The sequence below is a fragment of the Schistocerca nitens genome, chromosome 1 (genome assembly GCF_023898315.1).
Source record: "Schistocerca nitens isolate TAMUIC-IGC-003100 chromosome 1, iqSchNite1.1, whole genome shotgun sequence".
In the NCBI taxonomy this organism is placed as follows: Eukaryota; Metazoa; Arthropoda; class Insecta; order Orthoptera; family Acrididae; genus Schistocerca; species Schistocerca nitens.
Genome location: NC_064614.1, coordinates 602914354 through 602940257, shown reverse-complemented (window position 1 = coordinate 602940257; position 25904 = coordinate 602914354). Strand labels below are relative to the sequence as shown.

The following is a 25904-nucleotide window of genomic DNA, read 5'->3' as shown; positions in this document are numbered from 1 at the left end:
CTCAGAGATCCAGAGGTCCACTGGTTCTTCTCTTAATTAACACATCAAGGAAAGAGATGACAAAACATATTTCATTTGATAAAGGACAAAGAGTGGCAAAAACTACCCATCACGACTGAGAAAGAGCAACAGCTACTCAGAGCTGAAATTAACTGTGGATACTACCTACAATTCTAACCAAACACGTTTATATGCTATGGGCCATGAATCACATCTTTTGCCAAGAAAGCCAAATGGCACTACAATCAGAAATAAGTATGAAGTTCCTGAAACACAATGTTTTGTGTGAAAAACATCAACACATTAGCTTGAAGTGGGTGAATAAGGAGTTGTAGTGGTACAGCACTTCTGAGAGATCTTGCATTCTGTGGGTTGGTCCTGTAGGTGCTGAGAAACAGAGGCAATGGCGAGTCTGCTAGTGAATCTGCAAAGCACTTCTGCGAGTGAGTCTTAAAATGGGCACACCACATGCTCTGTCTCCCCATCCGAATGTGGTGAAATGGTAAGGTGGGTAATACCTCTGTCAATGCAAAAAGTCTGAAACAACACCAAAACAAACTGTGAATCATTATGAGAGACAATTGTCTGGGATAGTCCCTCAATCACGAAAATCTAGTTCAGATCCCATACAGCAGCTTCCACTGTGGTGGTGCGCATGCGAATGACATATGGATAGTGCATTAACTACTATCAACCACACGGAATTACGTTAAGGGCCTGCAAAGCCAATGTGAACACTGTCCCACAGCTTACTGGACATGGGCCACTGAGTATAGGTCTGTGGTGGTGCTGCATGCTGCTCGGCACACATTTTTGCGCTCACGAACAACCTTCTCAATTTCTGAATTAATGCCAAACAAATCGAAATGCAGAGAGCTTCATGCAATTATGCCCCAGTGACCACTGTAGGAAAGCAAGTATATGAGCTGGCAGGACCGGAGGGACAATAATGCTAGGGTCATCGGAGTTGGTGTTAAGGAGGAGAGCATCGTGGATGACTATCAGCTGATGCAGGAAGATAAAGTTGCATATTGGACCAGAAACACTGGGGGAGAATGCTCGGGCCAACCCTTGCGCACAAAATGAACCACCTGACAGAGCACAGGATCCTGACAGGTGGCCTAGGCTATGCAATGACTTGAAGTCGATCAACTACTTGCTGCAAACAATCATTGATCTGAAAGCAGGCACGACAACACATCCACATTTGCATGGTCCACTGTCAATCTATACTACACCTCACAGAGATATGCACTCAAAAACTAAACCCAACACTGGAGTCACTGTGCGGCCATGTAAGGAACGTTTGAACGAGAGCTGAAATGCATCACAAGCAGCTTGTTATCGGTGATTAGATCCAATAAGCTGCCACAGACGAAGATTTGGAACTTTTGGACTGCACACACAATAGCCAGAGCTACCTTCTTGATTTGAGAAAAATAGGGTTGCGCAGCTGTCAACATCTTGGAGGCATATGTGATAGGCTGTTCAGAACCATCAGCATTTTTGTGAGCTAAGACTGCCCCAACCATTTCTTCGCAAGGACAAGCTGTTTAGTACCGAGGCATAGCGATGATTCGAGCAGCAACTTTATGTTGGCAAATGCTCTGTTGCAATTAGCTGACCAAATGTAAGGAACACCTTTTTTATACAACTTACTGAGTGGATGAATGATGTCCACCACACTGGAGAGAAATTTGGAATAATAACTGACTTTACTCCAAAACGAACTGAGTTCCTTCACATTCCGTGGTGGAGGTAGGCTGGCAATTGCTGTGACATGCTCTGCCATAGGTTTGATGCAGCCAAAAAAAAAGGTGGCCCAGATATTTGATTCCCATCTGAAAAAACTGACTCTTGCAAACTCCACTTGAGGCCCACCTCTTGCAGTTTTGTGAACAGGATACAGTTAGCAAGATGTTGCTGCCTTGAGGGAGTGGTGATAACAATGTCATCAAGATAGTTTGCACAGCACAGTAAATCCCACATTAATTGTTCTGAAAATCTCTTAAAAATGGTGGGTGCACTAGCGATGGTGAAAGGAAGGCACATATATCTACATAACATGAAGGGAGTGCTAATGAATATAATTTGTTTACAGGAAGAGTCAAGACGAAGCTGCAGTTACACCTCTGCCAAGTCAATTTTCGAAAACATTAACCGCGTGCCAACTTCTTGAGAATTTAGCTGACGCGTGGAATCTGGTAGCAATCATTAATAGTGGACTTAAAATCTCCGCACAAACAAAGCATCCCTGTAGGCTTACAAACAACCACCTGAGGTGTAGCCCACTGGCTAGAAGGAACTGATCCAGTGATGCCCAGACCTTGCAACCTGTTCAATTCGTCCTTGACAATCTGTCACAAAGCAAAAGGGACAGGCTATAGGTTTAAGGGTGATGTGAACCTTGCAGTCCTTTGCAGTACCCAGCCCAGATGAAAAAAGGGACCTGAATTCACTGCAGAGCTCGTCCAATGCCAATACAGTCAGAACCAAGATGCACAGAGTCCTGACAGGGAACTCCAAAAACTCTAAATGTGTCAAGACCAAACATGTTTTCTGACATTGCACTGTTGATTGCCAAAAAATTATCACCTTCATGTCATAATGATATGTAACATTGATCAGGAACTGGCAGCAAACCAAATGTTAATCTGCTGAGGAAAGAGTGGGGTGACCTAAACAATGATAGGTTTCAAGACTCACTAGAGATACAGTGGTCTCTGTATTGACCTGCAAATGCAACGGCTGTAGCTGAATGTACACTTTAATATAGATGTTGCTGGAAACATTGCTCCTGGCTGCACACCGACATAAGACTATGGACTTCTGTCAATTCCACATCCATGATTGAGGAATGACTGCGCAGACAGCTACGGCACACGGATTGCCACATGACCTTGTTTATGACATGCCAGCACTGAACCTGCTGGTGAGGGTATGTGCATGGAAACAATCACTGCATGAGGGGAACCAGCACTGGACGGGGGCCGTGTCTGACTGCGAACTGCATGAACCCAATGAGCATGATGAAGATGTCACTAAACAACGCCTTTGCTGCAGAAACACATGCACCAATGCAATGTCCAGGACGTCCCCAAATTGTTCAGTCACAGCCTGAGACACCTAAAATCCCTCTACTGTCAGATCTTCTAGAGTGTCTGCATACGAATGTTGACAATGAGCACAAACGAATTTGAATTTCCTACTTAAAACTGTGGATGTCGGCTACCCACACCTGATGGGCCTGGCCCAGTTTCTTTTGTCCCTAGTGAAACTCCATTTGGAAGCAACAACATGGCTTTGCTTAAGATAATAAGTATTGGGCAACTTACACAATTCAGGAAACGACAACTCTGTCAGGTTCAAAAAGGAACATGTTTTCAAAGCAAGTGATATGTTTCGGGCTCAACTCAAGACAAGAAGAATGACTTTGGGAAAGATGGTGCTCTATCTGAAATCTGCGAAACGTTGATGGAAATGGTGTACATACAAGTTCCAATTTCCTTCGCTTCCTGGAATGGTGGTAAAGCCAGGGGAACACTTTGGCGTGCAGAGGGGAGTTGTGGATGGCCAGTTTCACTGTGTGAATTCATAACCAACTGACGAAATCCAACTGCTGCTGCTGCTGTTGTTGTTGTTGTTGTTGTTGTTGTTGTTGTTAAGTGAACCAACACTGAAGCCATCACATTCGTGGAACATGTGTGGAAACAAAACAATCTCTTTGTCAAAAATTGTAGTATTTACAGTTTTTTACCAACAACAACAACACAAGATTATGTCTAACAGCGGTGAGCCAAGCACTGGAATTACCATAAGCATGAGAGAACACTGACTGAAACATAAAAGTCCAGGTTGAGTCTGATCACATGCTATGTCATCCTATAATGACAAATAGCTGTTTGAGTTTGTGAGCTGGACCTTCACCTAGCATGGCTGTGCACACGGGAGCGAGGCCACACTGGCAGCGTGCTGCTGGGAACACTCATTCAGAGGCAGCGGTGCTGCCATCGAGTGAAGCAGGCACCCTCATCTTGTCTTCTCCCAGGTGGTTATGATGGCGGCTTATGTGAGCTTGCCGCCACAGTGTTAGACCTCCTAGCAACAAACAACTGGCCTGAAATTATCTAATCAGCTAACATAGAGGAAAGTTTCAGTTATCATAAGGCTGTGATAGCAACCATGACTATGGGTATCACAAGGAATGTTAAGAAATATAGGAAAATATTTTTGCTTAGCAAGAGTGACAAGACATAAATTGCAGTATATGAGAGTAGTCAGTATCAAATATTCTGTGCTGAGGACAAAGATATGGAGCACAAGTGGAAAAAGTTCAAAGGCATACTTCAATATGCCTTAGGCAAGTATGTTCCAAGCAAGGTCTTAAGGGATGAGAAAGACCCACCGTGGTTTAACAGCTGTATTAAAAAAACTGCTATGTAAACAAAGAGAGCTTCAGCACAGATACAAGAGAAGTCAAAACTAGCAGACGAATGAAGTGAAAATGAGTTTAAAGAGAGCAATCGGAGAAGCATTCAATGACTCTGAAAGTAAAATTCTGTCAATCAATCTGACTACAAATGTGAAGAGGTTTTGGTCTTATGTGATATTAGTAAGCAGTTCAAAATCACCTATTCCGTCATTCAGTGACCATATAGGCAGCAAAACAGAAAATAACAGACAGAAGGCAGAAATACTGAATTCAGTCTTCTGAAATTGTTTCACTATGGAAGATCGTAATACGGTCCCTCCTTCAAATCATCGTATGAATGTCGAAATGGCAGGTATCGAGATGACCAATCGTGGAATAGAAAAGCATCAGAACCAGATGAGGTACCTGCATTCTAACAGTGTTTATCGTAGATCAACAAAGCAACAAAAAGGACCTACTACAGGTCATTCCATTTTCAGGAAGGGTTATAGGACAGATGCACATAATTATAAGACTACTTTGTGGATGTCAAATCTGTCTTAGAATTATCGAAAATGTTTTATGCTCAATAATTATGACGAAAATCAATATGGATTCCACAAACAGAGATCCTGCAAAACAGCTTGCCCTGTTCCTCTATGAGATCCATAGTACTGTAGACAATGGCGCTCACGTTAATGGCATGTGCCTGGACTTCAGGAAGGCATTTGAAACTGTCTCACACTAACCTTTAGTGAAAATAATTGAAGCTTACTGAGTATTGGACCAGATTTGCAACTGAATTCAAAACTTCCTTGCAGACAGAACTCAACACATCACTCTTAATGAAAAAAATCAATAGATATACAGCTAATTTCCACATTACCCCAAGGAAGTGTGATAGTACTGTTTCTGTTTACAATGTGTATAAATGACCTAGTAGAAAGTGTCGGAAGCTCTTTCAAGACTGTCTATAAGAAAGAGCAATCTCAGAAGATAGTATCAATTCGCAGAATAGTATCAATTCGCAGAATGATCTACAGAAGATTGATGAATGGTGCAAGCTCTGGCAGTTGACCCTGAGCCTAAATAAATGAAACATAAAGTGCATACACAGGAAAAGAAATCCACTACTGTACAACTACACTATTGATAGAATGACCTTAAGTGGAATGGCCACATAAAGCAGACATTAGGAAAATCAGATGCCAACTGAGAGTCATATGAAGAATCTTAAGGAAATGTAATTCATTCATGAAAGAACTGGGTTACAAGACCAGGGTGTATACGCGGAAAAGAAAAATATTTCCCGGATTTCTCGGTTAAAAATACACTTTCTCCCGGGTGAAAAACTTTTTCCATGTTAAGTGACAGTATATTTCCTTTTCAGAACTGCAAAACTTATCAATCCTTTGAATTGTTATGGTTTTATACACGGGCGTAGAATTTTCTGGCACTTTAGAAAACAAAACTCAGGGGAAAAGACATGTTTTGGAAATATCTTTGATGTGCAGCAACATGTATACTGCGTATTTTCTTACTACGAAAGTACACATTGGAATTCCACCAAGCACCGCATGTTACTTTGCGAATCATTGAAATCGAGACTGCGATGCGCTTTTGTGAGCCAGTCATAGCTCACGTTACTTGATCTCACCAGCCAATGATAGCGGATATTCAGAGAATAGGACACTTGATGTAGTCAGCCAACAGCAACATCACTGTTAATTAACACAAACACACAAAGAGGGAAAGTTAATAGTTTAAATTAATATACATAGTGTTGCTACAAGAAAAGCAAAGCTTTCACTTATAATATTGGTCTTTAAAGTTAATAAGCTGCAAGAGAAGCTATGCTTTCGCAGGTAATGTTGATCTTTTTTGCGTGTGTTACACTTTATATATCACACAAATGTTCCAGTAAAATTTTTAATAATGACATAAATGTCTCATCTTCAGGGTTCGAAATTCTTCTAAATGGCTTGCCATCAAAGAGCTTCCTACGAGTAAAACATTAAAAGATCATACATTATGTCATAAAAGAAAAAAGACATCAGAAGATACTCTAAGAGCATCAGAATTTTGTGAACCATACTAAAATGTGCACATTTAAAGTGCATAAGGATGTAGGTTGCAGTAGGTACTGGAAGATGAAGAAGCTTGCACAGGATAGGGTAGCATGGAGAGCTGCATCAAACCAGTCTCAGGACTGAAGACCACAACAACAACAACAACAACAACAACTTAAAGTGCACATTCGTACGTCCAGATTCCCAGTGAAGTAGACCTCGACCTGCTTTCCTTTCTACAGAAGGATCTATTACCTCATCAGATTTCGTCAAACGTTTTGCTACATAAAAATCGAAATGTCATTATTTAATACTGAAAAAGCTGTTAATACAAATAACACCCAAGACTGGTGTGGTTTCTCGATCTGATTAAGTCTATTTTGTCACTGTCTGCTAGATAAAACAAAATAGGCCTTTCTAATATTGCAGCAGTGAAGACACTTGTCTGATTGATTCCTGAGTACTGTTCATCAATCTGGGACCCTTACCAGGTAGGACTGACAGTAGAGATAGAGAAGATCCAATGAAAAGCAGCATGTTTCATTAAGAGATTGTTTAGTCGGTGCGAGATCGTTTCACAGACGTGCAGCACACACTAATGGCAGACATTACGAGAGAGGCATTGTGAATATTCACAGAAGTTTAATATTGAAATTTCAAGAGAGTACTTCTCAGGAAAATTCAGACAACATATTACTTCCTTCCACTTGCATCGCACGAAATGACCACGATGAGAAAATTCGAGAAATTAGAACTAATACAGAGGCTTACCGAAAATCATTCTTTCCACACACCATTCATGAGTGGAACAGGATAGGAAAGATCAGTTAGTGATAAGAGAAGTATCTTCTGCCACATACAATAGATGGCTTGCGGAGTACTGATTTAGAGGTCGATGAATAAAGGATTTTAGAATAAAAAGTCCAACAAGCTAATTGCATCAATTCAGTGAAACTACTTGCCTCATATAACTGTAAAAAAAGAAATAAAATTGTGAATTCTCACGTGCTGTGAATTCTCACTTGCAACAATTTTTTTTTTCCTTCGTGTATCTCTCTGCATTGTGAAACACTGTTGCTATCAGTTTCTTTCGATGTTTAGGTAACTTGCATAATATTTAGAGCAGGAAATTATTCCAATTGCACTTACATATAATACGCAATACTTCAACAAAGAGAGAAACTATGAGCTTATTATTTCAACAAAGAAACAAGCAAACAAGCTAGAAAGTAAGTAGGTGAGTAAGTAAATAAGTAAGCACGCAAGGATAGCAACAATAACTTTTCTTTTATCTTATTTTTGCCATTTAAACAATAAGCCACCGTCAGGTGGCTTGCGGAGTATGGATGTAGATGTAGATGTGGAAGAGGGGGGTGAGAACTCTGTGCATACTCACTGACAGTGGCTTCTGAATCATTTTCCTGTGTAAGGGCCAAGGTGTGGCACACGAGGCCATCAAGAGCAGATGTAACCACCCAATTGGTAACAGGGAACCACTGCATTGTCTTTTCACTGCCTGCTGGTGGCAACTTCCCCAGAACAAGGTTTGCAGGTGTTTTCAGAGAACTTCGTGAGCAAACCACTATATCATTCCATACATCAAGTACTGATTGACTGCCATCATCCCACTCCAGTTCTGTTATTGTTTTAGTCTCTGAAATTACAAAATATTCATTAAAATTATATTCATTATTTCCTAACTGAATTCTAATAGCTATAATCTAATAGACATAAATTTTTTGTACTTACTACCTGTGCTGAAACTTTCACTGTAATGAACCATCATATGGCATTAAAACTGAGCAGGACCAAATGGATAAGACAATACTATGAATGTCAAAGAAACAGATTCATGCATCGGTCTAGTTTCCAGTTTAATGTGTCATGAAGGCTTATTTTACTTATTTGCAGAAAATCCCATAACATGAGCAATGCCATGAATAACACCACTTTAATCATGTTTTATGGACATTTAACATAACTGTAATAAGATCTTAATTTCTTTATCTTAGATCTACAGTTTCTCCTCATCTCTCAGAACATACAGTGATGAGCCAAAATATTACAACCACTGCCCACCACAATATTTAGTGTTGCTAGGTGGTGTTACACGTGAGGACATAACATACTAAGGAAAGAATATAAGCAGAGTAGAGAGAAATGGACGAATGGTTCTAGTGACAATTTTTAATTTTCTATTTTACACATCTAATTCCATAAGGCCAAATTGCGGAGCAAATATCCAAGAGCATGGAACAGGTCAGTACATGAAATTACAACATAAAAGTAATAACAGATGAAATAAAATGTTTATGAACCCAAAAAAAGACAAGCCATAAGTTTAAGTAAACATAATCAATAATATAACATAGGAATCGACTTAATTTTTCAGGGAACTCCTTGTCAGAATACCCATGAGGAAACTCTTCAGTTTCAATTTGAAAGTGCATGGATTACTGCTAAGATTATTGAATTCTTGAGGTAGCTTATTGAAAATGGCTGCAGCAGTATACTGCACATGTTTCTGCACAATATTCAAGGAATGCAATCCAAATGCAGACTGGATTTCTGCCTAGTATTAACTGAGTGAAAGCTGCTAATTCTTGGGAATAAGTTGATACTGGTAACAAGAAACGACAGTAAAGAATATATATATTGAGAGGCCAGTGTCAGAATACCCAGACTAGTGAACAGGACAAGAGGTTCGCGAACTTGCACCACTTATTGCCCAAACTGCCCATTTCTGAGTAAAAAATGTCCTCTGAGTTATCCCAAAATACAATACCATATGACATAAGCGAATGAAAATAAGCAAAGTAGACTAATTTTTGTGTCGAACGATCGCTTACTTCAGATACCGGTCAAATGTTAGAAATGGCAGCATTAAGTCTTTGAACAAGATCCTGAACGTTGGCTTTGCACAACAGTTTACTATCTACCTTAATGCCTAGGAATTTGAACTGTTCGGTTTCACTAATCGTATGCCCATACTGTGAAATTAAAATGTTGGGTTTTGTTGAATTGTTTGTTAGAAACTGTAAAAACTGAGTCTCACTATGATTTAACATCAGTTTATTTTCTACAAGCCATGAACTTAAGTCATGAACTGCACTATTTGAAACAGAGCCAATATTGCATACAACATCCTTTACTACCAAACTAGTGTCATCAGCAAACAGAAATATTTTGCAATTACCTGTAATATTAGGGGGCATATCAATTATATAAATAAGGAACATGAGTGGCCCCAACACTGATCCCCGGGGCAGCCCCCATTTGACCAAGGCCCACTCAGACACCACATCACAGTCATTCTCAACTGTGCATAATGACCTTTTGTTGTCTGTTGTTACAGTAAGAGATGAACCAATTGTGAGCTACTCCCCGTATTCAATAATGGTCCAACTTCTGGAGCAATATTTTGTAATCAGCACAATCAAACGCCTTAGTTAAATCAAAAAATATGACCAGCATTCAAAACGTTTTGTTTGATCCATCCAGTACCTCACAGAGAAAAGAAAATATAGCATTTTCAGTTCTTAAACCACATCTAAAGCTGAACTGTATATTTGATAGCAAATTATGTGATATAAAATGATCAATTATCCTTAGATACACAGCCTTTTCAATAACTTTAGCAAACCCTGATGGCATAGAAATAGGTCTAAAATTGTCCCTTTCTCCCTTTTTATAAAGCGGCTTTACTAGTCATAACTTTAATCATTCAGGAAACTGACCATTCTTAAAGGAAAAATTACAAATATGGCTAATTACAGGGCTAACATGTCTAGCACAGTACTTTAATATTCTGAACCAGAAACTGCGAAATCCACAGAAATAGGTGACTTTGACAAAGGGTAGATAGTTAAGGCCTGGCACCTCGAAATGAGCATCACAGAACCAAAAGAGCTGCTCTGTTGTTCACAAGCTGCTGTCATCAGTAGCTATAGAAAGTGGTTGAAAGATGGTGAAATCACAAGTATGTGACAAGGTATTAGATGTTCATACCATATAGCATACAGTGGAGGTTGGAGTCTAGCACACACTGTAAATCAGGATACGTAGCAATCTGTGGCAGATCTGATGACAGAGTACAATGCTAGTTCAGGCTCATTTGTTTTGGAGCACATTGTCCAGAGCACAGTATTGAATATGGGGGCCCACAACAGACAACCTCTGTGTGTTCCCCATGTTGACCCAACAACACTGTCTATTATGATTGTAACGAGCATGGGATCACTGATACTGGTACCATGGATCAATGGAAACATGTCTCCTGGTTGGATGAACTATGCTTCTTGTTATACCAGGTCGATGGTCATGTCCAGATAGGCCATCATCCTGCCAAACAACTGCTCAAAACATGTATTGTGTCCATGCAGACCATCTGCAACCCTTCATGCTTAATGTCTTCCTCAATGGCGATGGGATCTTACGTTAAGAGCTTCGGAGGTCTTAAAATCAAATAAGGCGGAAGGGATGGATCACATTAAATAAGAATTTCTAAAATCATTGGGGGAAGTGACAACAAAACGACTATTCACGTTTGTGTGTAGAATGTATGGGTCTGGCGACATACCATCTGACAATCGGAAAAGCATCATACACACAATCCCCAAGACGGCAAGAGCTGACAAGTCCGAGAATTATCGCACAATCAGCTTAACAGCTCGTGCATCCAAGTTGCTTACAAGAATAATATACAGAAGGATGAAACAGAAAATTGAGGATAAGATAGGTGACGAACAGTTTGGTTTTAGGAAGGGTAAAGGCAGGAGGGAGGCAATTATGACGTTGCGGTTAATAATGGAAGCAATGCTAAAGAAAAATCAAGACACGTTTATAGGACTTGTCGAACTGGAAAAAGCGTTCGACACTGTAAAATGGAGCAAGATTTTCGAAATTCTGAAAAAAGTAGAAATAAGCTTTAGGAAAAGACGGGTCATATGCAATATGTACGAGAGCTAAGAGAGAACGATAAGAGGGGAGGACCAAGAACGTAGTGCTCATATTAAACAGGGTGTAAGACAAGGATGTAGCCTTTCGCCCCTAATGTTCAATCTGTGCATCGAGGAAGCAATGATGGAAATAAAAGAAAGCTTCAGGAGTGGAATTTTAATTCAAAGTTAAAGGATATGAATGTTACGATTCGCTGATGAATTTGCTAACCTGAGTGGAAGTGAAGAAGAATGTACCACAGTGATTTTAGCAGAACAGTAGTGAACTCCCATCATCAACGTCTTGGTCACAAAATTCACCTGATCAGATGGGAAACATCTGGGGCACTATCAGGTGACAGCTCCATGCCCACAACAAAATGAATTTCGTGACCTGTGCCCGACGTTTGGTGCCACATGCCACTAGAGACCTACCAAGGACTTGTCAAATGTATGCCAAACTGCTGAATTATGTTTCTACAGCGGAGCAACACATTATTAGGCATAATGTTTGCACCTTCAATGTACCTTACATTTTAGGTGTCATGTCTGCAAACTATTATAATTATGCCTTCAGGAAACTGATAGCTTTCATTGCATTTAATTCAACTACAGTGTCAGGTTAGAGATAGTTGGGAGTTATTCCACTGAAATCCAACTGAAAGGATTGTGAGGCAACCAATAACTTGGCTCAGAAATTTGGCCAAAAACAGGGAATAATTAAAACAGTATAAGGGTTTGAATCTCATTGCCTGTATTCTGATCAAAATTAAATCCTTTTGGCTCTGAAAACTGAAAAAATCTTTAAAGAATACAGAGCTCTCTTTCCATAGTTCAGTGTTTCTTGAATATTGGTACTACCACATTACTGAAACAAATAACCATCAAAACTATTTAGTCGATAAACTTCATATGGCTTAAAAGTCTTTTTCTTAAAAGTAAGTGAACAATCCTTTCTTGCATCATTTTTCATTGACTGACTGTGACACACTCTCAAGAAATTTAAAACATGCAAATGTGACAATATCACTATAGATGCAATTGTTCACTAACCTAATGGTTTCTATTACACTATTGCCAACTTTACTATAAAGAGGGAGCGACATTGACAGACCTTTTAGGTTTTCCTCAGGAAAGTACGTTGGGACCCTCACTATTCATGTTGTACATTAACGATCTTGCAGACAATATTAACAGTAACCTCTAACTTTTCATAGATGATGAAGTTTTGGACTACTGCGTTAAAAAAGCTACATTAATATTCAGTCTGATCTTGACAAAATTTAAAAGTGGTGCACAGAAATGTAAAATTGTGCATGCCACAAAACGAAAAAACATACTATCCTATGACTACAATATAATTTAGTCACAAATGGAATAAAAACTCATACAAATACCTGGATGAAACAATATGAAGAGATATAAAATGGCACAATCACATTGGCTCATCATACAATGCAAGCAGAGAAATATGCCTCTGACCACAGCCTAATGACCATAACCAGCCTTGCGCACAGAGTTTCAATGAAGCTCACAATTTGCAGGATTGTCTTCAGAACTGATTGTGTGTCCTTGGTGCTGAGTCAAGTAGAAAGACTGAACCAGTGACTTAGAAGGTTCTGTGACAAGCTATGGTGGGACTTCCTGGAATTGGGCCATAGGATTGAGATCGGCAGAGTCCCCATAAAAGGCTCAGGTGTGCACTACACATCAGAGGCTGCTACCATGGTAGTTCACTGTGTGAGGGGTGCAAACAAGAAATTTTTTAGATTAGGAAACTCTCCATCCAATGCAGATAACAATCTCTGTAGGAAACCCAGAAGTATCAGTGTCAGATCAAAAGAAATACCTGCCACACGTCAGAGTATTAAAATCTTAGTGGTTAACTGTCAAATCATTTGCAACAAAGTGCCAGAGTTTGAAGTGCTCATGAAAAGCAGTGAAGCTCACCTGAAATTGATAGCACTGAGATTTTGGGGGGAAATTTAAGTGTATATGAAACAGGTAGGCAAATGGGAAATGGAGGTGGTGTATCTGTCACAGTAGATAAGAAATTGAAATACACCGAGACAGAAATTAAAGCTGCACATGAGATTGTTTGGACGAGACTCAGTATCAGGGGTCAGCATAAAATAATAACTGGATCCTTCTATCGCCCACCAGACTCGTCTCATAATGTAACCGAAATCTTTAGAGAAAATCTCAATTCACTTGTACATCCCCACTTATACTTTAATCACTGACAAAGACTATAATCATCCAACAATTAATTGGGAAAATTACAGTTTTATTAGTGGTAGGCGTAATAAGAATCCCTGTGAAACATTACTAAATGCCTTGTCTGCGAACTACCTAGAACAGATAGTTAGTAACCCCACTCATGAGTAAAATATATTAGATCTAATGACAACAAATCGACCTGACCTCTTTGAGGATGTTCATATTGAAACTACTATCAGTACCAACAATGATTAACAAAGTAGAAAGGACAACTAAAACAAGAACAAAGATATATATGTTCAGTAATAAGGTAAAAAAATTAATATCTCAATGAGGAACTTGGAACTTTCAACACAGGGTACGAGAATGTAGAGGAACCATGGCTCAAGTTTAAAAGAGTAGTTAACAGTGCACTGAATACACATGTACCCTGTAGAACAGTTCATAATGGGGGGACCCACCATGGTACAGTGTAACTGTAAAGAAACTTCTAAAGATACAAAGACTACTGCACAATTGGTGTAAAACAAAGTTTAGGACTGTAGATAGGGAGATGCTGAATGAAATGCATTTGGTTGTCATGAAAGCAATGTGTAAAGCACACAATGACTACTGTAGCAGATTACTGTCAAATGATCTTTCACAAAAACTAAAGAAATTCTGGTTGTATGTAAAGGCTGTTAGTGGTACTGAAGTTAGTGTCCACTCCCTAGTAAATGAGACAGAAAAAAACTGAAATTAAAGTTGGCAAAGTAAAAGCTGAAATACTTAACTATGTTTTAAAAGGTTCCTTTACAAAGGAAAACCCAGGAGAATTGTCCCAATTTAAAGTATTACAGTCATTGGTGTTGAGAAACAGCTGAAATTATCAAAATTTACAAAGGAAAACCCATGAGTATTGTCCCAATTTAATCCTTGTACCATTGAAAAGATGAATGAAATAAGTATTACAGTCAGTGGTGTTGAGAAACAGCTGAAATCATCGAAATTGAACAAAGTTCCAGGCCCGAAGTAAGCCCATTCAGATTCTACTCTGAATTTGCAGCTGAGTTAGCTGCTCTTCTAACTATAATCTATTGTATAGCCCTCAAACAAAAAAACCATCCCCAGTAGTTGGTAAAAGCACAGTCACACACATCTACAAAAAGGGTAGTAAAAGTGAGCCACAAAACTACCACTGAATATCTTTCACATCAATTTGTCGTCGAATCTTGGAACATATTCTGAGCTTAAACATAATGAGGTATCTTGAACAGAACAACCTCCTCAAAGCCAATCAGCATGTATACCGAAAACATCAGTCATGTGAAATTCAACTCGCACTGTTCTCACATGACGTACTGAAAGCTTTTTGGACCAAGGCAGTCAGGCCAAATAGTATTGATTTCCAAAAAGCATTTGACTCAGTAGCACACCTACCTTTATTGTCAGAAGTTCAATCACATGGAGTATCAAGTGAAATATATGATGGGATTGATGACTTTTTTGGTAGGCAGGATGCAGCATGTTATCCTAGATGGAGAGTCATTGTCACATGTAGAAGTAACTTCGGGTGGGCCCCAGGGAAATGTGTTGCTGTTAATGTTTTATATAATGACCTTGCAGGCAACGTTAATAGTAAAATCAGGCATTTTGCAAATGATGCAGTTATCTATAGTGAAGTACTATCTGAAAGAAGCTGCCTAAATATTCAGTCAGACCTTGATAAGATTTCAAAGTGGTTCAAAGATTGGCAACTTGCTATAAATCTTCAAAAATGTAAAATTGCACACTCCATAAAACAGGGCGGGGGGGACGGACTCTAGTATCACTGAGTTTCTGCTGCAATCAACCAACTCATATCAATATCTGTGTGCAACACTTTGTAGGGGTAAGAAATGAAATGATCACATAGTCACGGATAAAGCAGGTGGCAGACTTCAATTTATTGGTAGAATACTGGGGAAATGCAATCAGTCTACAAAGGATATTGCCTACAAATTGCTCATGTGAACCATTCTAGGATATGCTCAAGTGTTTGAGACCCACACCAATTAGGACCACAGCACAGGACACTGAAGGTATATGCAGAAACACAAATGGTCACAGGTTTGTTTGACCCATAGGAGTGTGTCACAGGAATGCAGAATAAACTGAACTAGCCGACACTTTGAGATAGTTTCATGAACCGGCTTTAAAAAATGAATATAGGAATTCAACTCTCTGCATAACACTCATAGGGATCTCGAGGACAAGATTAGATTAATTACAGTGCACACAGAAACATTTTAACAACCATTCTTCCTGTGCTCGATACGTGAATTTAATGAGAAGAAGCCCTAATAACTAGCACAACACTCTTCATAGCAGTTTTCAGAGCATGAATGTAGACGTAGATAAAGAATAAGAAACACAGTTTCATTATAAAATTGTTTCTTACAAACATTGCATACTACTTCAGTACGAAATTCGCAATTTCCCTGAACCAATTTTTGTTGTTTCTGTGAGAAAATTTTATTTCATTAGTTTTCATTGCCACAAAGGGAATTATCTGAGTTGCAATGTAACTTATTTGTGATTATTCCAAGTTCAGCTCGGATTTGCATTTTCATCAACGATTCTTTAAGCTATGACCTCTTGCTGTCTCTGGAAATTCTTTCATTATCATCTTTTCATCACAATTATGCACCATGCCTTGTCATCGTGCAATAACCACAAAAAGTATATGAGAAATCCGAGCAGGAACGTACTCTGACTGTCACCTTTGGAATGTTATAGCAATACATATTGGTAGCAATGATGCATCATGTTTCAAATCAGTCAAACTTCACACTAAGGTCAATGCTTATTTCACTGAAATAAGTAAACAAGAACTGAAGTCTGAATATACCATGCAGATACACAAAATTTGCCTTTTTAAATATGGGTCTGTGTTTAAAAAAATGAAATAAAAAAATTAAAAAAAACCACCACCTTTACCTTTTTGTGAACAACAGTCCATTGCACTCACAATCATGCAAAGTGCAAAGAGAAATGGACCAGGAACCCAAAAAAACACAAACAACAACAAAGGTTCCCAAGATCGGTGGGCACACTGAGGGCAACCTGTATTGAATAACAAACACTGCAACAGTTAAATCCAGTTCCTCAGCTATCCTTTCATGACTCCACAATGACCTTTCGTGACTCCACAATGATTCATGTCTGAAGCAGAATCTCTGAGTAATTTGTAACAAAATAACACAGAACTCCGCTTGTTTCCAACTCCCCACAGAGTATCTAAAAATTCCATGAGATTCCCTACATTTTTCTAGTATATTACATTTTCCTGAGAATTCCCAATTTTCCAGGTTTCCCAGACAAGACCCTAAAAAATGCTGATATTGCTAAGAAACTATTTGTCATGGCCCACCTGGTTTTTTCCTTACACCACCAGGTGTTTCGTTTAAACTGATCAACTCACTGGCAGCGTCCTGCAGTTAACTATAAACATATTCTTGTCCTCCACAGGACATTGTTATGTATAAGGTCAAACACAAAATAAATTAAACTGTTGTTGGAAATTTGTATACTAATCAAGCTGAATTAATGACAGTCACGTTGAAATTGTAAGTCACATATCTACATCCACTATTTCAATATTCACAACATTTGAGAACACATTTTCAACAAACTGTTCATCCATTGCCACCAAGTCAATTATTTTTCCCCCTGAAACTTGCAACAGTGCAAAAACAAAAAACACAGGTCAACATCAAAACAACCTAAAATTAATACAAGATGATAAATAGCACCTTAGTAATATGAGCTGCCTCATTTCTTAGGTTTCAAACGAGAAGACTAAGCCACAGCCTACACCGAACAACTTTAATGTGTCCAGCAAAAGTGAAGATTCAACTTAATATGTGGAGAAGAAAAAAAAATTCCCAGGTTTGCCGGCTAAAAATACAGTTTTCCTCGAATGAAAATATGCTTTTTCCCAGGTGAAAATATGCTATACCTCTAGTGAAAGCATATTCTTTCCATGTTAAATGACAATATTCTTTCTAACAGAGCTGTAAAACTCTCCAGCCAATGACAGCAGACATTCAGGTCATAGGACATATGATGCAGGCAGCCAATAGGAAGATCACTGTTAAGTAGTGTAAACACACAAACAGAAAAAGTTTATGGTTTAAATTAAGTAGCTAGAAGAAAAGCTAAGCTTTCACATATCATACTGGTCACCATAATTCTTTTGCTCGTCCCCCCCCCCCCCCCCCCCCATCTGAGGATGTAGTTATGCAGGATCCTAAGCCCATAACTTAAAGTGCAGCAGCACAATATTTCCAAGAAGCATGATTATAAATTTCACTGCTGTGCAAAAAACATTTTGTGGGTTACCTGGCTGAATACATGTTCAGTCGAGCACTTCGACTTTTAAATATAAAAGCCAGGTACTTGTGACATTGCTCAAGCACTCACTTTGCATTGTTTTTGAAGGATATTTATACTTTTTGGCATCGTCATTGCATAATTTGTAATTTAGGAAAGAACTAGAATAAATATGGAAAAGTAACCTTGATACTTGGTCTTTTTTAGGGGGTGTTACCCTTTAAGATACATCAAACACGTATGTGCCAGTAAAATTTTAAATAATGGCATAAAGGGCTGATCTTCTGGGCCTCAAATTTTTCCAAGTGGCTGGTCCTCATTTAAGTTTTAAATGAAAGTCTAACGCTCCGAGATTTAAGAAATTCATCACACATTCTCACCCACAACATTAATTCATCTTGCCTAAAAGGAAATTTACTTTCAAAGCAACACTTCTCAGATCATCATTCATAATATTTTCCTGCAATCTGTCAGAAATGAAAATAGTTGTCATTCTCATCAAAACAAGGCCCACAAGAAGGACACATCACGAGCAGTTTGTTGTTATGAATTATTGTATAGTCTTTAACACATTTTGCTATCAGCAGAAGCTTGTGTGTGCACTGTGTTTGTTGTTGTAAATGGTGTATTTTCTTTGCAACTAAAGTTTTAGTTTAGTCTCATTCTCTCATTTATGTTTTATTGCTGGAGCATTGTTCTGCAGCAGTAGGCTAAAGTAAAATTCTTTGTTAGAGTATCAGCTCTTACCAGTCAAAATTACAAACATTTAACTGAAAACTAAAACAATGGAAAAGTCTCAGAATTCTAAAATATTCCTGACTTTCTCCCAGATGCAAAAATTGTCAACTCTTTCCTGAATTTCCCGGTTTTCTGGGGTGTATTACACCCTGTTGATGTACTTGTACACCTGGTCAATGTTGGCCTGGTTTGTTCACTGTATCAACGATACAACTGACATGTTGCTGGATATGTAAGAGGACTATATTTTTTAAGGATTAATTTTTAATTAACCCTGGGATGCCTGGGGGGGGGGGGGGTTCGTTGAACCCATAATTTTTTTATGTCTCCTGCTTTTGCCCAAGTAACTTTCATACTACATATTCCCTTTGAGTTATTGTTTGTTGGCTATTTTATGAAATGTTAGTATCAATATATTTCATAGAAAATTCCTGCTTTTTAAAGAAAAAATACATAAACTTATTATGGGGCCAACAAACCCCCCCTTAGGCTTCCATGCTATAGAAAATTTCCCTTAGCAGGATTTCGTATTTCTCATCTCTACAACAATGCAAGTTAGTTTCTTGTTGGTTGGTATTTCTTGATATTCACAACAATCGGTTTACTTTCAGAGAAAGTGATTGCTGGTGTCAGACAGCTGTTACCTATCTTGTAAACTTGCAGTGAGTTAGTGCAGTTCCCATCACGTAGGCCTCCAGTAACTTTGGTGTCCTACATAGCAAAAACGAATTCAAGTAAAAACTTACTGATGTCAACAATGCACCAAGATAAAGGCACTGTTGGAGGAGAAAAGAATAAAACTGAGATAACTGCATATTCTTCTTCTTCTTCTTCTGCTTTTACGGCCTCATTGGACCACTTCAGTCAATCATTTCTGGTCCTCTTCTTTGGTATTTTCCCCTTCCGAGTGGCCCAGTATCTCTTCATTCGTTCCGATGCTTTTCGTCGTTCCTCATCTGTAAATACCCTTTTCATTGTATGTCGTTTGTCAATTTTTGGTTTAAATCTTATTTCTGTGTCCCTCAACTTCTTTAAATTTGGCGTTTTGTTCTGCAAATCATCCAGGGTTATTTCCAGTTCTTCCATATCCTCTCTTATTTCCTTAAGCCATCCTCCTTGTTGTTTCAACTTCCAGAGTTTCTCAATAATTTTCCTTGATAATCTGGTTTCTGGTGTCCTCAGAATGTGACCACAAAAAGAGATCCTTTTCTTTCGTATAGTATCAGTGATGGGCTCCAGTTCTCTGTATACCACTTCATTTGGAACTATCCGCCATTGCCCAGCTTTTTGATATTTCTTATTTATGCATGTTCTAGCAATTCTTCTCTCTACTTTTAAAATTTTGTCAATTCTGTTTTTCTGGGTGACTTTAAAAAGAGTTTCACTTCCGTATGTAACCTCTGGTTGAACCACCGTCTTGTAATGTTTTAATTTTGTTTTAATTGATAGACATTTTTTATTGTACGTAGACCACGTTAGTTTTTGAGCTTTTATCATTTTATTAGTTCTTGCTCGCCATGCAGGTTTCTCGTCCAATTTATGTGTTATAATTTCACCCAGGTATTTAAATTGTTTCACTATTTTAATTTCCCTATTATTCACTGTGATGTGATCTATTACAAGTGGATCCGTTACCATTATTTCAGTCTTTTCAAATGATATTTGGAGTCCTAATTTTTGTGCTATATTTTGTAAGCTTGTTATTTGTTTCGTGGCTTCCTGAATATTATTAGCTAGTAATGCTAGGTCATCAGCAAATCCCAAGCAATTTAGGTTTATTTTATCTTTCTTAGTTCCAATTTTAATATTCATAGGATTTTCCTTGTACCATTCTCTCATTACATATTCAAGAGCACAATTGAATAGCAATGGTGATAAACAATCTCCCTGTCTCAACCCTGTTTTAATCGTAAATGGTTCAGATATTTCTCCTCTAAATTTTACTTTGGATTTGGTGTTTGTTAAGGTTAACTGTATCATTTTTATTAATTTAGGATGAAGTCCAAAATTCCTTAATATTTTCATCATTGAAGATCTATGGATGCAATCATACGCCTTTTTGAAATCTACAAAGGTTATGACTAGTTGTTTTTGCCTTCTTTTGTAGACATCCATAACTAACTTCAGGGTGATTATCTGTTCTGGGCAGCTTCTCCAGGATCTAAATCCTCCTTGATATTCTCCCAGTTCCAGTTCTAGTTGATCTTTACAGCGGTTGTATAGTATTCTTGACATGATCTTATACGTGCAGTCCAAAAGGGAAATTCCTCTATAGTTGTCTGGATTTGATTTTTCTCCTTTCTTATGTAATGGATGTATTATAGCAGTAGTCCAATTTTCTGGTAATTTCTCTTCATTCCAGATTTTTACTATGCATTTGTGTAATGCTATCTTTACTGGTTCTGCTGCATATTTCCAAAGTTCAGCAAACGTTTGATCTTCTCCACTTGCTTTGTAGTTTTTGAGTTCTTTCAAAGCTCTGTAGACCTCATTAATTGTAGGTGGATTTATATTTTCTGCTGGTGTTTTAATCTGCATATTATAATTCCACTAAAGGTGTAATTGATACCATTGATCAAATGGCGCATATGTACACCTACAAGAGGGGAACAAAGAGATGGCCTCTATCTGTATTTTACTCTCTCATCGACATTTGTGCTATCAATGTAACCACCATATTCATCCAGCAACATCCAAGATGGAATGAGAAGAACCACAACAAACGGAAACTTTATCTTCTGCAAGCTGGGATGGAACTAGTGAAATTACAGGTAGAAGAAAGAAGTGCCAATGCAAAAGGGTTATCTAACCAAATTGTTCAATCAATGGAGACTATTCTACAAAAGAAAATCAAAGAAATGACAACAGAAGCACGTCAGCCTCCTGCAGGGAAACGTCGGTGACATATTTGTGTAAGAAAAGCTAAAACAAAGAAGCAGAAGTACAACAATCTAAGTAAACCAAAACAGTATTGTGGGCAGTGTCATAAACATGTGTGTAACACACATTCAGAAAATATTGTGAAGTGTGTCTCTTGCCTTGAAGTTGAGGACTGAGAGTAGTCTATTATATATGAACACATCTGTATTTTGTATTGTAATATGTCAATTTTTTATTCACTCAATCCAATATTTATAACAATTAACAACATTATTGAACTGAGCCTTAGTTAAAATACATAAACCATTTTTAAAGTTGTAATTTTTCATCAGTAAACATATTTAATACCTGTGGGCTCGCCGAACCCCCCTTAGGCATCCAAGTTAGAAAAGAAGGCTTGGGCGTCCTAGGGTTAACACAATCAGTATTACTTCTCGTGTCATCATTGACAAACCAACTATTACCCATTTTCACAAAAATCATGACAATCATCAATGATTATGAAAGAAAGAAAGAGAGAGAGAGAGGGGGGGGGAGGGAGAGATTGGGGGGGGGGGGGAGGGGGGCTGAGGAGGTGTGTCAAAACTGCAAGTATTTTAAAGGTAATTAACAGAGTGCACAAGCATCTGTGGATACACATTGCACAACCATAATTTGCTTCAGGAACCTCAGTTCAGAGTAATTTCTTGAGTGTATCTGTTTAGCAATTCTATTCCCAATCTTTTTTTATTATCTATATGTAAACTGTTCAAAACACAATAAATAGCCTGGTGGAAGACACTTTTCACCACACAATCTATTAGCATTGCATCTCACTCCATTTACAGGTGAAGAATGTGAGGAATAACTGCCTCTATGAGAGAAGATGTAAGTCTAATTTTACTTTCAGGAGATCTGTGAACAGTGTTATTCCAAGAATTTTCTTAAAAATGGGTTTCAAAATTTGTTAGCCATTTTCCTTTGCAAGTCTGCTTAGATTTTTTGTCAAATTTTTGAGTGGAGAAAAAACAAGACTCCATAAAAATTATACAACGGATATTTGTCCAAATTTTCAAAGTCAAACGAAGAGTCCACCAAAAATGTAAAGCCCACTCACCAAACTTGTGCTATTGACACCACAAGCTTCACCAGTTTGAGGGTCTTCTGGATGAATGGCAGCAGCTGATGTTGCAGTAGACACTTGTACTGCTGCCTGAGTGTTTGTGGCAACTGTCCTTGCTTTGTTGTTGTGCTGTGTACTGTAAGTATGTTGTATTTTTAGATAGAGGTTCCAAAAACGCAAGAAACACGTGCAATGATGACACAGGAAACAGTTGAAACTTTGGTGAAGGAAATGGTCAAACAATCAGAGCAGAATGTCACATTACAAAAACCAGTAGACACTTTAATAATGAATAATGGGTTTCAACAGAGTGAACTAGCTGGGATGATACAGGCAAAAGCTACATTCAGTGTAACTGCTCCTTTAGTGGATCTCATTATGGCTAATTTCATGGCTCCTTTCTTGGATAAACCCAAGGATGTGTCAGCCTTTACTGACAGGCTGCAAGCTGCTGCTACTCAGGATGAAGTTACAGTTAGTGGGTGAAGCAAAGATGTACATCATGTATCATGAGGGGTTGAATAAGGAGTGTACGTTTGAACAACTTTACCTTCGGTCAACAATGTGAAGTGCCAAGACATGTTGCACAATTGTGAGTCTTTTAACCCAACTAAGTTTTGAAGTGCAATGCATCACTTTCTACATGTTACAAAAAAATGAAGTACCACGTGTTTTAAATATATACTTCTCCCTCACCACCTACCACTGACACATGCATATGTTTGCCCCCCCCCTTTTTTTTTTTTTTTGACACATACATTGTAGACGGGAGGTTAATTAGGGACTATCAGTGTTACCACAAGCAGAATAGTGTTAGATCCTTAGGGCAGATCAGGAAAATCAATGTGCAAAACTGTAAGTTAACACAGAATGAGGAGACACGTACAATTATTCTTCAAGAGGACCTCCACTCTGTATGTCATGAAGAGAACAGATAAATAATTCCAAGGATTTGACTGCTGCCACTAAAGTTGCTATGCAACTAGAGAAAGTAGACATAGCAAGTCAGTTGCTGGCTAAAAGGAGTGTTTTTTTCCTCAGAAGTGAAATGATATGGCATGGATGCATGGGCAACATTCAGAAACAATGCTGCCAACCACAATGCTATGAATGTGGGGTGGTGGTCATTAGGTGTGAGTTTGTCAAAATAAAAGGTGAAGTTAACAGCATCATGGTAATTGTTCTTTAAAACCCCAATAGAAATTGCTCAACTGATGGACGACATTCCCAACAAAGTGTAATGCTACTAAGGCATATGCAGAGGCAGAGTGCTGCTTGGTGGGCATGGTAAACAGAATGGAACACAGGTTTTTTGTGGACACAGAGGCTCATGTGTCAGTAGCCAGCCTGGACCTCCTGGGCAGCCAGAGACTGAACTCTCCACAACATACACGAGGTGGTATCACTGGAATCAACACTTCTAAGTTTCTGTATTGGAGCAAGGAATTTTCAGGAATATATGGAAAAACTGACCCCTGATGGTGAGGGGTACTGTGTAATATTAGGGCTGAATTTTCTGAATAAGCATCACGCGAAAATTGATTTTTTGCTGCACATTATCAAATCTGGTGGAAGATTGCTCTTGCCGGGGACTGATACTTTCTCACAAGGTTCACCAGTCAAGAAGGTGGAGCCAAGTTAACTGCAGACACATTCACTAAAGCTCAGTTCACATGATAAAGTACCAAGAAGTACAGGGAAGCTACTATGGGAGAGTGTGGCTACTGATTTACTGAACAGTAAGTTCTGTGTTACAGATTGGATACTTTGGACTGTTGTCTGCATACAAGCATGGCATGGATGCAGGAAGTAAATGAGGAGTACATGATTCCACTGAGTGTGAATAATTTTGGCTCTGACTAAGTAGAGCTGCCAATCTGGATATCCTAGACGAGGATGACGTAGACAGGTTGAGTGGAGTCATTGATACATACACAAGAAAGTACGGCATTTAAAAGGAAGAGATAGGACAGTTATGGAAAACCTGTCAATACAATTCATGGATATGTTCAATCTTAGTGGACCGTTATCACCAACACACATGATGCAGCATAAAATCCTAACAGGGGATAATCTTCCGGTCTGCATGAAGCCACTTACAGAGTACCTCTGCACTTGCAACTGATAATGGTGGAATTCAACAATGCACAGTTGAAGGACAGCATTACTAAGGATACTGATAGTTCCTAGGGAGCACCTACTGCCAACATGCAAAAATCATCAGATGGGGTGAAGAAATACAGGTTTTGATGTGATTATTCATATCTGAATCCAAGAATGATGATGGATGCATATCCTGTACTGAATATAACAGAAATGTTGGACAACCTAGGTAAATGTAAATGCTTCCCCATGATGGATTTAAAGAGCAGATACCACCAGTTAGGAGTGGTTTCAAGAAACCGGCTGAAGACCACATTCACTGTTCCATGGGGACACTACCAGTATCGACAGATGTCATCTGGGCTTAAGAATGCACCGGTCATGTTCCAGAGGTTACTGGATGGAGAGCTAAGGGGATCCGGGCGAAGTCAATGTATGACCTATTTAGACGATGTTTTTCTAAAGATCTAGAAGTATAGCACAACAACTGAAGAAAGTGTTTAAGAGGCTGCATTTCGTACATTTAATGTTAAGTACTGAAAAGTGGCATTTCGTGTTTGCAGAGGTAAACTATCTACGTCATGTGATTAGCCAAGACAGTGTGAAGACTGACCCAAGTTTGAAGTGTGCTGTCTGTGATTTCTTACCACTGCAAACAACACAACAACTTCAATCATCTTTAGCCCTATGTAATAATTACAGAAAATTTGCCAAAGGGTTTGCTGAAATCACTAAACCATTAACTCACTTGGCATTCAAGAAATTGAAAGAGGCACTAAGAATCAGCCCCAAAAATTTCCCAATTACGAAAATGAATTCATCCCATCCTGTGTCGCAAGCGACCAGGTGATTAGATGGGTCGTGAACAGAATTACTCACCCAAGGAATTTCTTTCATAAAGAACAGTATCCTATCAATAGGCAATTATTCAAATACCAGCATTTGCTTTGTCTGCAACAGCACATACATAATCAGTTCACTTCATATCCCAAATATAGTTGATTCCTTGCTATTTGTACAATACATTACTGATCACATTTGTCACTCATGGTGTTAACAAAGGCTATTAAATTTTTATACTAGGTTAAGTG

The 25904-nt window shown here is 38.5% G+C and overlaps 1 protein-coding gene across 2 annotated transcripts in view; it reads right to left on the bottom strand.

The window, feature by feature from the left end:
- Nucleotides 1–25904, bottom strand: part of LOC126256707 (acylamino-acid-releasing enzyme-like) — a 129378-nt gene that overhangs the window by 38877 nt on the left and 64597 nt on the right. For both annotated transcript variants that reach the window (XM_049955503.1, XM_049955504.1), the window contains exon 8: nucleotides 7877–8134. In XM_049955503.1, coding sequence (XP_049811460.1) covers nucleotides 7877–8134 — 258 coding nt within the window. The remainder of the gene's footprint in view (nucleotides 1–7876; nucleotides 8135–25904) is intronic.